The sequence below is a fragment of the Coenobita brevimanus genome, chromosome 26 (assembly GCF_032717465.1).
Source record: "Coenobita brevimanus isolate Jiangsu-jjx chromosome 26, ASM3271746v2, whole genome shotgun sequence".
NCBI lineage: Eukaryota > Metazoa > Arthropoda > Malacostraca > Decapoda > Coenobitidae > Coenobita > Coenobita brevimanus.
The window spans coordinates 7,921,261-7,937,647 of NC_136979.1; the positions used below are offsets into that span (position 1 = coordinate 7,921,261).

General features: G+C 40.9%; 1 protein-coding gene across 1 annotated transcript in view; it reads right to left on the reverse strand.

The window, feature by feature from the left end:
• Sans (SAM_USH1G_HARP domain-containing protein Sans) overlaps positions 1-16,387 on the reverse strand; it is an 88,433-nt gene that overhangs the window by 49,497 nt on the left and 22,549 nt on the right. Inside the window, exon 2 of the mRNA XM_080268159.1 lies at positions 15,221-15,364. Within this exon, the coding sequence (XP_080124285.1) occupies positions 15,221-15,364 (144 nt within the window). The remainder of the gene's footprint in view (positions 1-15,220; positions 15,365-16,387) is intronic.

A 16,387-nucleotide genomic window follows, 5' to 3' on the forward strand; every position in this document is an offset into this window, starting at 1 on the left:
CTACACACACACACACACACACACACACACACACACACACACACACACAAGAACACACACACATGAACACACACACACACACACACACACACACACACACACACACACACACACACACACACACACACACACACACACACACACACACACACACACACTTATGAACACTAGGTTACAAATTTGAAACACTAAATTCCCTAAGTACAGAAATACCTAATTGTAAGTAAGGTTCATATATTTTCTTTTCTTATGAAGTCCAACTCTAATGACAGAAATATTGCCTGTGTAAGTTTCATTGTTACCCAGAAGCCAAATTTTCTCATTTCCTCTATACGTATCAACACTTGTACGTAAAAAGCTTGTATGTAAAAAGCTGTAATATTTTGGAAGACATGTCAGAGTTAAAATTGTTGAGTGTCTTTATAAATTTCTCACCACTGATATGTTCCTTCTTGTTGCAGTGGGTGCAGGTGTGGCCGTAATATGAGAAACTGTGACGGTCACCTGGTTACGTGTGGAGAATCACCTGGTCCCTCGTTATCAGAACAGGTAGGCAGTGTCATCCATCGTGTGTGTGTGTGTGTGTGAGAGAGAGAGAGAGAGAGAGAGAGGTGCTTTTTATATATATATATATATATATATATATATATATATATATATATATATATATATATATATATATATATATATATATCCGACTCTGGGCATAGGCTTCACAGCCTGCTATCAAGGCCCAGCAGTCCTCCTGCATACCATACACCTCTACATGTCACCGCTTTGGCGCTAATACCCACCGTCCATATTGAATACATGCTAGGGCTGTCTCATGCAGGACTGGTGTATTGGTATTAGCGGGGGTATTTTTACGACATGTCGGCGGGTCTTCTGGTAGATCAGTAAAGCCTGATTTAATGAAATTCAAATCCTTAAACTGTTCCCTGCCCCAGCCAGGATTTGAACCTGGGTCCGTTAGAACTGCAGGCCACCTCTCTACCGATTGAGCCCATCTGTCTTTTCTTTTTGTTAACACCTTCAGTACAGTCACGTTATTGCCACCTTGAGCCTATTTTTTTTTTTTTTTTTTTTTTTTTTTTTTTTTTTTAAGGGAGATGTCTTGTAGGAAAGGTGTTAATGAAGGCTAAATCTGACACCACCAGTACGAAAGGTCCGCCTTGCCTAAATGTTTTCGTTTGTAGTGGAGGGATTCATGATTATTTCACTTCATTTTAATCTTCCTCTGAGGCTTGTAGTGTGATGACATGGATTAGTAAAAAATGTGTAGGCAGAATATATACCGTATATACAGTATATATATATATATATATATATATATATATATATATATATATATATATATATACATATATATAAAGATAGATAGACAGATATAGACAGATAAGAATGTGCCTGGAGTTTATTATATCCTTGTCCATCACGTTTGTTGGCTGTGAGTGGTGTACTGATGTGAGAGCTAATGTCACTTATCTAAGATCTAATGCAAGGATGTTCGTAACTGTAACTGAAAACCTCAACTGCCAAATACAAACAGAGATCATGAACATACTGTTGCCGTTTGTGTGTGTATATATATATATACATATATATATATATATATATATATATATATATATATATATATATATATATATATATATATATATATATACACACACACACACACACACAGACATTTGTTTATTTATGCATATGTATATACTAGGTAGCAGCTTTTTCATATTTTCATAGCTATTAAAGTTTTGCAAATGGTGCAGTTTCATAGTAATCAAATTCTTGACATAATTTGCTCCGAAATTTTTCCTTCCTGTAAGAGTCTATAGATAGTATAGGGTGTTCCAGTCCTAAACGCACTAATTTTTGTAGGCGATACTACTGCTGATTTTGAGTAAAAAGTACTATATCAACATGGGTTCAGTTCTCTACCGTTCTGGAGCTACAATTACTGAAAATTTTTAAATTCCTCAGTAACTGTAACTCCGTAACGGTTGAGAAACATATATATATATATATATATATTTAATACTGAAAATTAATCCTAGAATCACCCTGAAGTTAGTTCGGCAGGTTCTGGGCCACCCTCTGTATCAAACTAAAATAATATTATGAGTCTGTGATCAGTACAGGAGTTGCCCAGTTTGAGTAATGCCATCCTTTCCACTTTTTTTTTTTTTTTTTTTTTTACAGTGACTTTTTTTTATTCATGTCACCAGCAGACGACTTTATTCGGCTTAGAAGGAGCGTCTCACAGTGAAGAGATCAGAGGCAGTCACCGGTAACACCTTCATGCCCGTGATGTGGTGTACTGGTTTATTCTTACAGCCTCTAGACAGTTTTATTCTGCTTTGGGGATCTGATCTAATGCACGGCTAAGTGGAAAATATAGCTAACCTTTCCAGTATAGAAAAATAGTCCGGAGAGAGATAGAATAATGGAAAAGAAAAAGACGTCACAGGATTGAAAGAGTTAACACCTTCAGTAGGAAAATATGTAACGTTGGTGGGCTTTGCGACAAAAGGAAACAGGGAAAAATAAAAAGGAAACAGGAGAGAGAGAGAGAGAGAGAGAGAGAGAGAGAGAGAGAGAGAGAGAGAGCACCATAAACTAATCCACTGACCTAACTACAGCTCAAAACATGCAACTTAAGGGTGTCCACTGATACCACAGGGGAAGGAAGGGGGTAATCAGCACAAACACTCCACTTCAGATAAACACCAGCCTTGTGTGTGTGTGTGTGTGTGTGTGTGTGTGTGTGTGTGTGTGTGTGTGTGTAGCTCAACCCAATCCTATGTAACACACTCTCACCCTCAAAAGCTAAAGAAAAAAAAAATTGCACAAGAAATTATTACTTCTGACAATTGACTCTAATTCTTTTATTACCCGAATCTAGTTGAATATTATGATCAATTTTAGAGCTTTTCATCGTCTTTATTTCTGTGATGATTTTTAGAGAGAGAGAGAGAGAGAGAGAATGAAGGTCGTAACTGTGCCTGAAAGTCGGTGGAAGCCAGAGACATTTTTCTGTAGGAGTTACGACCACCTGAACGAATTTCCAATCGTGGTGTGAGAAAACCTAACATACTGATTTATTTTATTCTTACTTTTTCCTGCCGATAGTATTTGTTTTAGGGGAGAATTTTCAAACTGGGGGGGAGGGGGTTCTGAAGTAGCATAATAATAATAATAATAATAATAATAATAATAATAATCTGTTTGGTAAGCGACAGGAAAAGGGGACAGACTTCACACAAATGGGGGGATTGACTCAATACTTTTTTTTTTTTTTTTAATTAAATCGTCTTGTGGTGGACATGTAGTATAGAAATCGCGTTGTCTTACTGGTGTTAATGGAGGCTTTGATAATCTCTTCCCTGCGTGAGGTCTGACAGCTGAATAAAATCGTCTGTGATAAGAATAAAGTGTTAAAAGTGCTGAAGTGTAAAGTGTTGGAGTGTAAAGGGGTGGAGTTTAAAGGGTTGAAGTGTAAAATTTTATATTGTAAAGTATTGTAGTGTAAAATGTTGAAGCGCAAGGTTACTGTAAAGTGTTGAAGTGTAAAGGGTTACTGTAAAGTGTTGAAGTGTAAAGTGCTGAAGTGTAGTGTTAAAGTGTAAAGTGTTGGAGTGTAAAGGGTTGAAGTGTAAAGGGTTGAAGTGTAAAGTGTTGGAGTGTAAAGGGTTGAAGTGTAGTGCTGAAGTGTAAAGTGTTGAAGTGTAAAGTGCTCAAGTGTAAATGTTTTGGTCATTGGCTAGTTTCTCAGGGTGACACTTTAGATCTCCAGTTTTCCTTCTTTTTTCTTTTTTTTTTTTTCCGCGACCTTGTTGGATCCATAAGAAAAGCATTATCCACTTTCTCTGGCGGGTTTATGGTCTCATTCTTTTTGTTTTTTACACATTCTCTCTCTCTCTCTCTCTAAAACATACTTCTGATATCCAAAACTCGAAAAGAAAATCAGAAATTGTCACAAATATTACACAACAATTGAAAAGTGTTCATTTGTAAGTTCTGCGATTTCCTGCCGCCAAAAATTTATTCATACAGCCTCGAAAATAAAAGCAAGACATTCCATTATCTTAACCCCTTCAGACCGAGGACTTTTTTTTTTTTTCTGGCTGACTTTAAATTATTACTACTGATGTGAGGACAGACCCATCGTGGTGAAGGGGTTAAAATAGTTTCCATCGCCCCTCGTAGTACCATCATTGTTAGACTTCCCAAATCTCTGTGGGAAGTTTTATTGCTTTTGTTGAAATTATTATTATTATCCGTACTTATTCAAAAATTACGATATTTTAAATTCTATTTGTCCGTGAGCCTTCAAACCTGCTTAATTTAGCTGGAAATTTGTCCGCTTATTTGGCCAAAAATGTTGGCAGTCTCAACCGGATCTCCAGATATTATCCGGAACAGAGAAGAGTGAGTCAGCACGCTATCTCAAAAACCGCTTAAACTAGGAAGCTGAAATTTTAGTACAATATAGCCTTGAAACGGACGCAGTGCGGACAGGAGACTGGTTCCAACCGGTTGATTATTCTCTGGGATCGCCTGGGGTCAAAAATCGGGACTTTTTCGGGTATTCTGGATGTCACCTAATTTTCAATGAAGGATTAAAGCTAGAGCCACCAAACGTGGTGGACTGATAGACAATGATGACTTAAGGTGGCATGCACAAGATCAGTGACCTTGACTTGAAGGTCCCATTATAGCTCGGCTTCTAGTAGGCAACGTCTGTAGGAAGTTTTTCATTATCAAAATTGTCCTTGGAGAATTTTACTGTGTTCAAGCTATCATCATCATCATCATCATCGTCATCATCATCATCATCATATTCTTGTTAACTTCAGACGATGTTACGAAGCTTAAATCGATGTGCTGAAAGGATTAAGAAGGACTGAAGATGTTGCATTACAGTAGGTTTATTTAACGGTTACAAAAGTTATCTATAGTGTACTGATCCTTACCACAACCACACACGACATACTGTACCACACACATCAACACCACAGCACACCATACAGTACCACACCATTAGCACCATATTGACCCATACCACTACACCAGACCAAACATCACACTGTACTAGCTCGATATTATGCCATCATGTCTTCAATACTGTGACGATATTTAAAGGTGACTACTATGAGATGGGAATAATAGGGATAATTTGAGGATAGGGCAGGGTACTGTTTGCAGCCACATTGATACATTACCACCTCACATATACCACTTCATACCAATACCACACCATACCAGTACCGTATCGTAAACCATATTGCACCACACATGCCTTCAGTACTGTGATCGGTATAACAGGGAAGGCTTTTTCTGTCATTTTGTTTTTTGTTTTTTTATGCTACCTCCCTTTCCTTGGGGGAAGCAGCCTTGGTATATAGATAGATAGATAGATGTGTCCGATTCTGGGCAAGGGCTTCACATACCGCTCCTAAGGCCCAGTAGTCCTCCTATACATCTGCACCTCCACATACCATACACCCACCGTCCATACTGAATAAATGCTAGGGATGTCTCATACAGGACTGTTGTATTGGTATTAGTGGGGATATTTTTACGGTGCGGCGGGTCTCCTTGTACATTGTCTGCTTGTACATCAGTCTGCTTTAATGAAATTCAAATCCTCAAACTCTTCCCTGCCCCAGTCGGGATAAGAACCTGGCTCTGGAGATATTTTTCAAGTTTAATGGCGAGATTAGTGGCATTGTTCACGTCGTCGATCATAGGGATCATTTGTAGGACGAATAATAATAATAATAATAATATAAAGTACGCAAGGGATCAAGTGTGTGTGTGTGTGTGTGTGTGTGTGTGTGTGTTTCCTTGCGTCCAGTACACACAGGGTTGGAGGAACTTTTTTTTTTTTTTTTTTTTTTTTTTTTTTTTTGCAACGCGACACCACCATAAGATAGAGACGCTTCCCACCGTCCTGCAGTCCTGTGATGGATGTGGGAAGGTGAGGTGGGTGGGAGTTACGTAAGAAAGTGTGGGAGTTTAGTTCTTATGGCACTTTCTCCATCTCTCTCTCTCTCTCTCTCTCTCTCTCTCTCTCTCTCTCTCTCTCTCTCTCTCTCTCTCTCTCTCTCATTAATGCCCACTCAGCCTCCATCACACCAGATCCTCACCACAATACCAGGTGCTGCTCTCCCCCCCCTTCTCTCTCTCTCTCTCTCTCTCTCCCTCTCTCTGAACTCACTGACTCACTCTTTTTCTCCTGTTGATTTACTGACTCACCCATTCATTCACCCGTACTCACTCCTTTATATTCCCTCACTCACTCACTCACTCACTCCGTGCCTGGCTAGCGGTGTGTGATAAGGAATGTGTTTTATCTTATCATGGTCGAGACAACAACTCTTCCCTGTAACCACACTGTCCCTACCACACACTGATTGTTGCACCACACTACTGCATACTACCACACTACCCCAGCCACACACTGATTGTTGCACCACACTACTGCATACTACCACACTACACTACCACACTGTCCCTACCACACACTGATTGTTGCACCACACTACTGCATACTACCACACTACACTTCCACATTACACTTCCACACTGTCCCAACCACACACTGATTTCTTGCACCACACTACTGCATACTACCACACTACATTACCACACTGCCCTACCACACTGTCTCAACCACACACTGATTTGTTACACCACACTACTGCATACTACCACACTACACTATCACACCAACACACTACACTACCACATTATCCCAGCCACACACTGATTTGTTGCACCACACTACACTACCACACTATCCCAACCACACACTGATTGTTGCACCACACTATCGCATACTACCCTGTACCGCACTACTTTACCACACTACCACACCATCCCTACCACACACTGCTTATTGCACCTCACTATCGCACACTATGACACTACACTAAGCTGCTACACCATCCCCCCCTCAGTACTAAGCTATAAGAAGGACATTATACAGTTTGGTATTTTTATTACTATTTATACTACCGCAGCCGATCCGTAGGTGGGAAAAAAAAAAATCGTGGTGAGGAATTATCATCATCATCATCATCATCCGATCCTTTTTTTTTTTTTTTTTTTTTTTTTCATTAGCATAAGAGCATGGGGCTAGACTACTCATTCCTTACATTCAAGGCGAGGGTGACCAGCCTCACGAACCCCTGAGTAGCTTTCTGGGAGCAAGAACCACCAATCAGTTCTTGGATATAAACCCTTACAGGCTAAATCTGGATGAAGCGTCTCAACCCATTACACTACCAGGCGTCATTTGATAATATGATTACCACCCAGCGTAGTAAGTGATTTCCTGGTGTACGAGAAACTACTTGGTTTTTCACTCACTGTAGAGTCAGTCACATGAAAGCAGCACTACATCGTGTGAGTGGATGATGGTTGCCCTTATGTCACATTATTATTATTATTGTTGTTGTTACTACCACTACTACTCCTACTACTACTACAACTATATAATAATAATAATAATAATAATAATAATTCTGCCACCACCACCACCACCATCATCATCATCATCATCATCATCATCATCATCATCATCATCTCTACTACTACTACTACTACCACCACCACCACCACCACCACCACCACCACCACCACTTATTCAACTATTGGCACAGATCAAGAGATGGTGCCACGGATCTCCACACGTCACACCCTCGTCAGTACTACCCAGCGTCTGTACTGTAATAATAGAGGGATTCCCAGCACGACAACGGCATTAGTTAGGAGGTTTTGAGGGCAGGTGGGTGGGGCGTTAGAGAGCAGTGAAAAATATTGGATCAGTTTCACATTTCTGGTTTTTCTTTATGATTGATGCTGGATTTCTGTCTCGATTCCTTAAACCATTGTCTCGTTAGTGTAGTAGATAATCCTGTATTCATGTCGATTGAGGAAGCTCCCTAACACCTTCTCCTAAGCGATTTATTTTGGTTTCATGCACCTTACTGTCCTTTTCTGTCGTACATAAAGCCTTCCACTATGGCCACACTCTGTTTAAATAAGGTACAAAAGAATACCAGCCATCCATATCCAAAAATAAATCGATAAGGGACAGGTGTTGGGGAATATCCTTAACCGACGAGAATACGAGATTGTGTAGCACCGAATTCCTACATTAATCTGTAACATCCATGAGAATATTCAGGTGTCGTAAGCAGAATAAATAGCAGAGAAGGGAGTGTTACGAACCCTCCCAAGCCATCGACAATACGGCATCTTGCGACATTCAGACTCGAGGTTTATTCACAAGGTGGCAAATTTTCTGACAAATAAAGAAAGATTGAGTCCCCCCTCCTCTGTGTGTGTGTGTGTGTGTGTGTGTGTGTGTGTGTGTGTGTGTGTGTGTGTGTGTGTGTGTGTGTGTGTGTGTGTGTGTGTGTGTTCTTACATTTTTCTTGATTTGACTTTCACTTTCATTCTTTTTTTTGCTAATCTTGTTTTTGGACGGATTGTGTAATAGTTAATCTCTCTCTCTCTCTCTCTAATTATATGGATGTCTTCATGGCAGGCATAATTATTTTGGACTCTGGGTAACCAAAGAAAATTATTGACAAAGTTTGTAAGTTTGTGGATTAAAAGATGTTGCTGGAAACTCGAAATCAACATTGTGATTTGACGGACTGCCGGAGTTAGATTTCACGAATTACATTTTTCGAAATGTTGTATAGCGGTAGTGTTAGGTTTTGAATTTAGCACTCGCAAGCAAGCCTACTTCCGGTTTAATTCTAACCTAACCTAACCCAACTCTTCCCTTTATATAACATTTCGAAAAAGTGAGTCCGTGAAAGCTAAATCTGTCAGTCCGTAATATCAGAATGCCAACTAGAATGCTGAGTGTAAACGCGGAAGTGGAGGAAGTGTGCCGGGAGTGGGGAACCCCTGGGTGGCAGTGACGTGTGGCTTCAGCACAAGGACGGAAACCCATGACCATTGACCCTGTGTTTTATTTATTTATTTATTTGTTTATTTACTTTGATAATCACTCAGCAGACCGACGTTTCAGTTAAATTAGTACTTGTATGTTCAGCTCTGGTATGGAAGGTGTTATGAATGCTTTATCTTATATATTTTTTTAAGGCAAGGAAGAAGGAACCAAAGGCCAGGAGCCCGCCCATCTCTATCGAAAAGCTTATTTTTTTTTTTTAAGGCAAGGAAGAAGGAACCAAAGGCCAGGAGCCCGCCCATCTGTGTCGAAAAGCCTCCCTAGAGCCGAAGAAAACCATCAAGAAATATCAAAACTAATAAGACCTCACAATTAAAAAAAAAAACAAAAAAAAAAAAAAATCATATCTTTCAACCCTGTATCCATCAGTTTGCTGTCACCATACGATTTGTTTAGGAAGGAACTCCGGTAATAAAGGGGTTAAGTAAAGTCATATCTAATCTCTCAGGTTTGAAAATTCTTTAAGCTGAAGAAAAGAGTGAATAAATTAAGTACATCCCCGGAGTGAAGGGATTAAAAAATTATGCCTACACGATGCAATAAATAGATCAGCATTAAAAAGGATATCTGGAGTTTTAAAATGTGGACCAAGAAGGTGATTAATGCAAAGTGTGAACTGTGGGTATCATCCACATTCCCACGATAACTAGTCTTAAGCCGGCGTTCCCTTGCAGCATAGGTTATTACTAGTGTTGATAATAGGGGAGGAGGAGAAGGAGGGGGAAGAGGGAGGAGGAGGAGGAGGAGGAGGAAAGAGAAGAAGAATTAAAAAGAAGATGATACGCCTAAAAGAAGGAAGGTGAGGATGAGGAGAAAATCACGGATGCTGACACATCAAAAGGATGAGAAAAAATAATAATAGTAATAAAAATAATAATAATTTGATCATAAGAACAAACAAATGCGTCCTTCCTAAACTTCCTGAACCCCCCCCCCCAAAAAAAAAAGCCCTACACAACCATACAAATAATTACTTGTATGCTCTTGCAATAATACCGCCATGATACCCTCTTCAGTACGATGACCTGAGTTTAATTTGTTATTGCTTCCTCCAGACGATTTTATTCAGCGTAGGAGAGACTTTTCGAGCTGGAGAGGTAATTAGTCTTCCTTTAACACCTTCACTAAATTAAACCATCCCTAAAACCACTTAAACCTGGCCTTATCAATAAACCCAAATATTACGTGTAACTCCTCCTGTGTATCGCTCCTGTCCTTCTTTTCTTTCATTATTTTCGTCTATAACATTCTTTTCACAAAACTGCGCTAAATCTTAAAATCACGCTCGCCAATAGTCAGAAAAGAAACCACGTATTTTGTCTGGTTCTCCGCCACGCAAATCAGGAAGTGAAAACTGAGGAATATATTTTCGACAAGACCAAGTGAGCTGGCCCAAGATTGCTTATTATTATTATTATTATTATTATTATTATTATTATTATTATCATCATCAATGGTAGGTGGGGGTGCCCACCATCCACTCACTACGATGTAGTGCTGCTCTCTCAAATGACTGCCTTTTCCACTCTTCCTTCCTTCCTTCCTTCTTTTCTCTTCTGTCTTTCTTTCCTTCATTCTTTCCTCATCCTTCTATCTCTGGGGGACTCTACAGTGAGTGACAGGCTCACTGTAGAGTCACTGTAGAGCAAATGATTTCCTGTAAAGCAGGAAATCATTCACTACGCTGAGTGGTAACCATATAACCAAATTAAAGCGTCTGGTGGTTTAGTGGATAATTAAGGCACTCCAGTCGGTTTATATCCACGGGGTGGTTGGGGCTTATTGCTCACGCAATACCACTCAGGGATGAATGAGACTGGTCACTCTCATCTTAAATGTCAGGACCAACATGCCTAGCCCCGGGCTCCTACGCTCTTCATGGGGCAACACAGGATTAGATGAATGAATGATTACAGCTACTACTACTGCTACTACTACTACTACTACTACTACTATTTATTTTTTCTATCTCTGGGCAATGTTTTTTCAGTTTATGGGAGGTTATGGAATTGGAAGTGGGGAGGGGGGGGAATCGTTTATTATAGCCTGATTAAAACTGATATGATATCCCCATTTAAGAGCTAATTTTTTCTGTACAAGGTGTTTAAAAAGAGAATTGAATAAAATCGTCAGGAGGCAGCAAGAACAAACAGAGGTAGGATGTCATGGTAGTGGAAGAGACAAGGAATCGAAATCCACTCTAAGAACTCGAGAGGCAAGAGATGTAAAAAAAAGAAAAAAAAAAAAAAAAAAATCTTCCTTTAGTCTCACATAGACAAAGTTGCACAAAATACCCACACCTTCCTCCATACAGATTCTGAGTCATCATCATCATCATCATCACAACCCATACGAGTCGAGTGCTTACACCTGATGTTGATATTGGGTAGGTTAGGGTAGGTTAGGTTCATTAGGTGGTTTGGTTACATTAGCTTTGTCTAGATGGTCAGGTTGGGTAAAGGTAGGTTAGGTTAATTTAGGTTAGGCTAGATTAGGTTTTGTTACGCTAGGTTAGGTGGATTAGTTAGGTTAGATGGTTAGATAGGTTAGGTTAGTGAGGGGGTGTGATTTGGAGAAAGGGCAAGCTGATGGCGAAGGACAAGGTGACGTGGAGGCGATTGGTTTGTGGACACGTCTTTCGGGATTTAGGTGTCTGGCTCGATAGATAGATAAATAGATAGGTAGATAAACTGATAAAGATAGATATTTGTTATGTTATCGGTATGTTATATTTATGTTGGGTGGATGAATTCTATTGTTAGAGAGTTATCAAAACAGATGCCAGTGAAGTACGAGTATATACACCCACAGTTGTCATTGATGGGTGGGATAATAATAATAATAATAATAATAATAATAATAATAATAATAATAACAGAAGACAACAACCAGTCCACTATCCTCTGTTTTGGAAGCAGTGCGGAGACAAAGCTACCCTAGTCTAACATAGACAAGTAGGAGGGCGACCTGTCTCTCTTCCAGTATTTTATGTGGCAGAAATAATTTGGTCACCTCAAGAAAATACGAGCCACTCACCACCTGACCCTCTAACGTAAAGCTAACTACACCGGCATCAAAAACAACAATAGTGCTAATACTAATATGTAGAATAATAAACTTTAAACATTTTTTCCCGTGTTTAGGAATATATTGCTTATTCTGGATGCTGTGAATATAATCAAAGTTAGGTATTGTGTGTGTGTGTGTGTGTGTGTGTGTGTGTGTGTGTGTGTGTGTGTGTGTGTGTGTGTGTTGTGTTGTGTTGTGTTGTGTTGTGCTGTGGTGTGTGTGTGTGTGTGTGTGTGTGTGTGTGTGTGTGTGTGTGTGTGTGTGTGTGTGTGTGTGTGTTGTGTTGTGTTGTGTTGTGCTGTGTGTGTGTGTGTGTGTGTGTGTGTGTGTGTGTGTGTGTGTGTGTGTGTGACTCCAGTGCTTAAAGCTTTCCAAGGAGGATGTAGGGAATAAGGAGAAGGAAATGGGCATACTTTACCACTTACCACGATGACTATTTTTTCATTTTCTACTTTCACTTGGAATTATTCAACTTGGGGTGTGTGTGTGTGTGTGTGTGTGTGTGTGTGTGTGTGTGTGTGTGTGTGTGTGTGTGTGTGTGTGTGTGTGTGTGTGTGTGTGTGTGGTGTATCGAATTAGCAAGACGTATCCTAAAGCTGAATATAATCGCCAGGTAGTTTCGTCATTAAAATTAATAATACACCATTTTTTCCGAAGGAGTTAAGATAAAGGAAGAGGAAGTATAGGATGGCGAGGTTCAGGGAAGAAAGTGTATGTGAGGGAGACCCAGAATGAGGTGGAGAGAGATAGTGGCCATATTTTCAGAACATAGATGGCATTGGTGTGGATTAGCCCCGTGGTGTTGATAGGGATATATGAATTATGTTGGAAAGCGTTGGATCTTTGTGTACCGTTGCTGACTACACTCTATCGTTGCTGACTATCCTCTATCGTTGCTGACTACACTCTCCATCGTTGCTGACTACATTCTATCCTTGCTGACTACACTCTATATCGTTGCTGACTACACTCTATATCGTTGCTGACTACATTCTATCCTTGCTGACTACACTCTATATCGTTGCTGACTACACTCTATATCGTTGCTGACTACACTCTATATTGTTGCTGACTACACTGTAAAACGGGATGTAGGCTGATCACATTTAACAGGTACAGGTGTTTCATAAATGGCCGTCAGAATGTGAGTGCTTGGTTACAATAATTTCGCTCCCCCTCTTTTAATGGGACGGTGGAAGGTGCCAAGCTGCGAGAGAATATTGGTCGTATTTCAGGTTGCATAAGGGGGGGCCACGTAGCACTCGTTCCTTAGTGAGTTATTTTGCATTTTACGCCTTGACAGACTCTTATGTGGCATTTGTATCACTTGAATATCGACATAGTTTGGTTCAGTAACGTACAAGAGGATCAGGAGGTGTGATGTACAGAATAAATCGCTAAGAAAGACGTGTTACAAAATCACCAAAGGCACCATAACAAGGGAGGGTGTATGTGTGTCGTGGGAAGAGGTGTCGCTACTGATTTGTGTCTGATACTTTGGGTGTAAGAGAGACACAGGTTAGAGCTAGAATTCTCTATTTTCTCGTAACGTCTTGGGCTGCACAGAACCATATTCAAGGTTCTGTGTAGCCCGAAAAGTTAGAGAAAATACTGTAAATGCATCAAGCTCTAACCTGTGTCTCTGTCCAGCACAACATTCCCACTTGTCACCATGGATCATCTACAAGTGTCAGTAACGCCTAGAGATCCTTTTGACCAAGCCATCCCTCACAAGATGCTGCGTCATGCAGTAGATGGACGAGATGGATGAGTCCTTGCGTAGTTACTGTATTGTACTGCAGCTATTTGTAAACAAGGGTATTGTAGCAAATGATCATCTTCTGTTGTTTTCTTTTCATGTACCGAACTCCTAATACCCAATACGTGACACTCCACAGTACCCCCAAACCACCAATATTGTTTTGTTTGCTGTTTATATCTTTTCAGTATATACGTGGTTTTGAACAGCAGTATACGAAGCAACTTATTAAGATTCAGAGTGACAGGAATTAGTGTCACGAAATCTAAATCAGCAAAAATTCGATTATTATCCCCACTGCGCCTACTGTGATCTGCATGGAGTACGGTACCTGATTTATAACTCGTGTGATAGTAGTGGTGTAACTTTCTTATGGCGTAACGATGGACCTTGTGCAACACCAATGAATGCCTTAGCGATATCAGTTCCTTAGTCTTATCTCCTGCAACAACAGAGGCTTGAAGCTATGTTTTTACTCCATATTCTCCACTAACCAATACTTCATCAATACATCCACTACTCCACAAATCACCCTACCACTGTACTCTCCTTCATTTCCACTAACCACTCTATTTTCTTCGTTAACACTTCCATTTCTCGGCTATCTAGAACGATTAACCAGGTCCATTTCTCTACCACCCACTCCACCTCCACTAACCACTACCACACCCACTTCACCACTACCTACGCCACCACTTACCTCCTCCACCCCCACTTCACCACTACATACTTCCACTTCTACTTCACCGTCAGCTCCACCAACACAAATCCCTCTACCAGACACTTCCATCCAGACTCTACAATCCTCCTTTTTCCATCCACTTCAGCCACTCCTGCTCCTACTTCACCACTACTCACTCAGTCACTAACCACTCCACCACTGATCACTCCACCTCTAACTACTCCATCATTAACCATCCACTCCCACTTCTCCATCACCCACTCCACCACTGCCAGCTCCTTCACGGACCACCACTACCAACCCCTCCATAATCACTCACTCCATTACCCCTTCATTACCCACCACACCGTTACTCTCTCTTGTCCATCACCCACCCCACCACAGACCACTCCATCACTAACCTATCTCATTTTTCCATCATCCACCCCACCACTAACCTCCCACACCACCACTTCACCACCACTTACTCCAACACTACCCTCTCCACCATTATGCATTTTCATACCCACGTCTACACCACCAGTCACTCCAACACAACTAAATCCACCATTATTCACTCATCCTCACTTCTCCACCACTCACTCCAGCATTACTCACTCCATTATTCATTCCATTCTCCACCGCTCACTCCACCACTAGCCACTCCCCCATTGTTCACCCTCCACCCCACCTCTCCTCCCTCTCGCCACCACCTCATAACCCCTTCAGTACGTACCCCCTGCCAACGATGAGCCTGAGAGCGTCCAGGTTACCCTCATAGGCCGCCCATAGCGTTGGTGTGAGTCCGTCCTCGTCAGGCTGGTTGCAGTCCCGCCGCGTGGCCTCCTTCAGCACGTGCAGGTACCCGTCACGTGCCGCCCTGAAACACGTGGAACAGAGATACAGGCGTGTTGATATACTGATGCGTGTGTACATATTGGTGCAGACAGGTTACGTACACAGTGGTGGATACATAGTTTACATACACATTGACGCACACATAGGTTACATACACACTGGTCCATACGCACAAGACACACTGGTGCACACATAAGTTACATAAACACTGACACCACATAAAAATCTGAAAATGGTACACATAGAGATTACATACTGCAGCATTTCCTTAAGCCACGAATTGTGGGAACAAAAGGGAACGAAGTTGAATAAAGTCGAACAAAACTGATAAAGCAGAATAGCCTCTCAGTTTGTTCGATCCAAAGCCCTTCCGCCGCCGCAACAAGTCGAAAAGTGAACAAAATATATTGACGTCATCATCGGCTGCAGCCAATCAGCAACGCCGATACAGAAAGGAAAACAGACGGTACATCAAGAAGAGTGAAATATTTATACTTTGGTATCTTTTATCTGAAGTTACATAGGAGTGCGAAGATAATATTACGAAATTTCCCCGAAGGATAATGCCTGCAGCCTGCAGGTATCGTATGTAGGCTTCTCGTGTCCCGTGCGTACGAAGATGCAGCGATACACGTTTATACCACACAAGACGGGGTATTATTAGTCTGAACAAGAAAAAGACGACACAGCGCATACCTCCTCCAACGCCTGTACCAGACAACTCAGATCACCACTAAAATTTAAGCACCTCTTCCTCGTCCCATGACCCACGTATGCACACAGTTTTTTGAAATCCATGAATAACCTTTAGATATCTTAGGACAAACAGACAGACAGGGGTGAATACATTACCTCCTCCACCTTCATTGACAGAGGTAATCAATCCTATAAAAATGAAGTTAAATGAGAGGACAATTTGGCAACGCTTACATATTCACATCACAGCACCCCCCAGAGAGAGAGAGAGAGAGAGAAACACACACACACACACATACAGTCACAGTTTACTCACCGTCACATAACACTGGCACACGCTGACGATTGA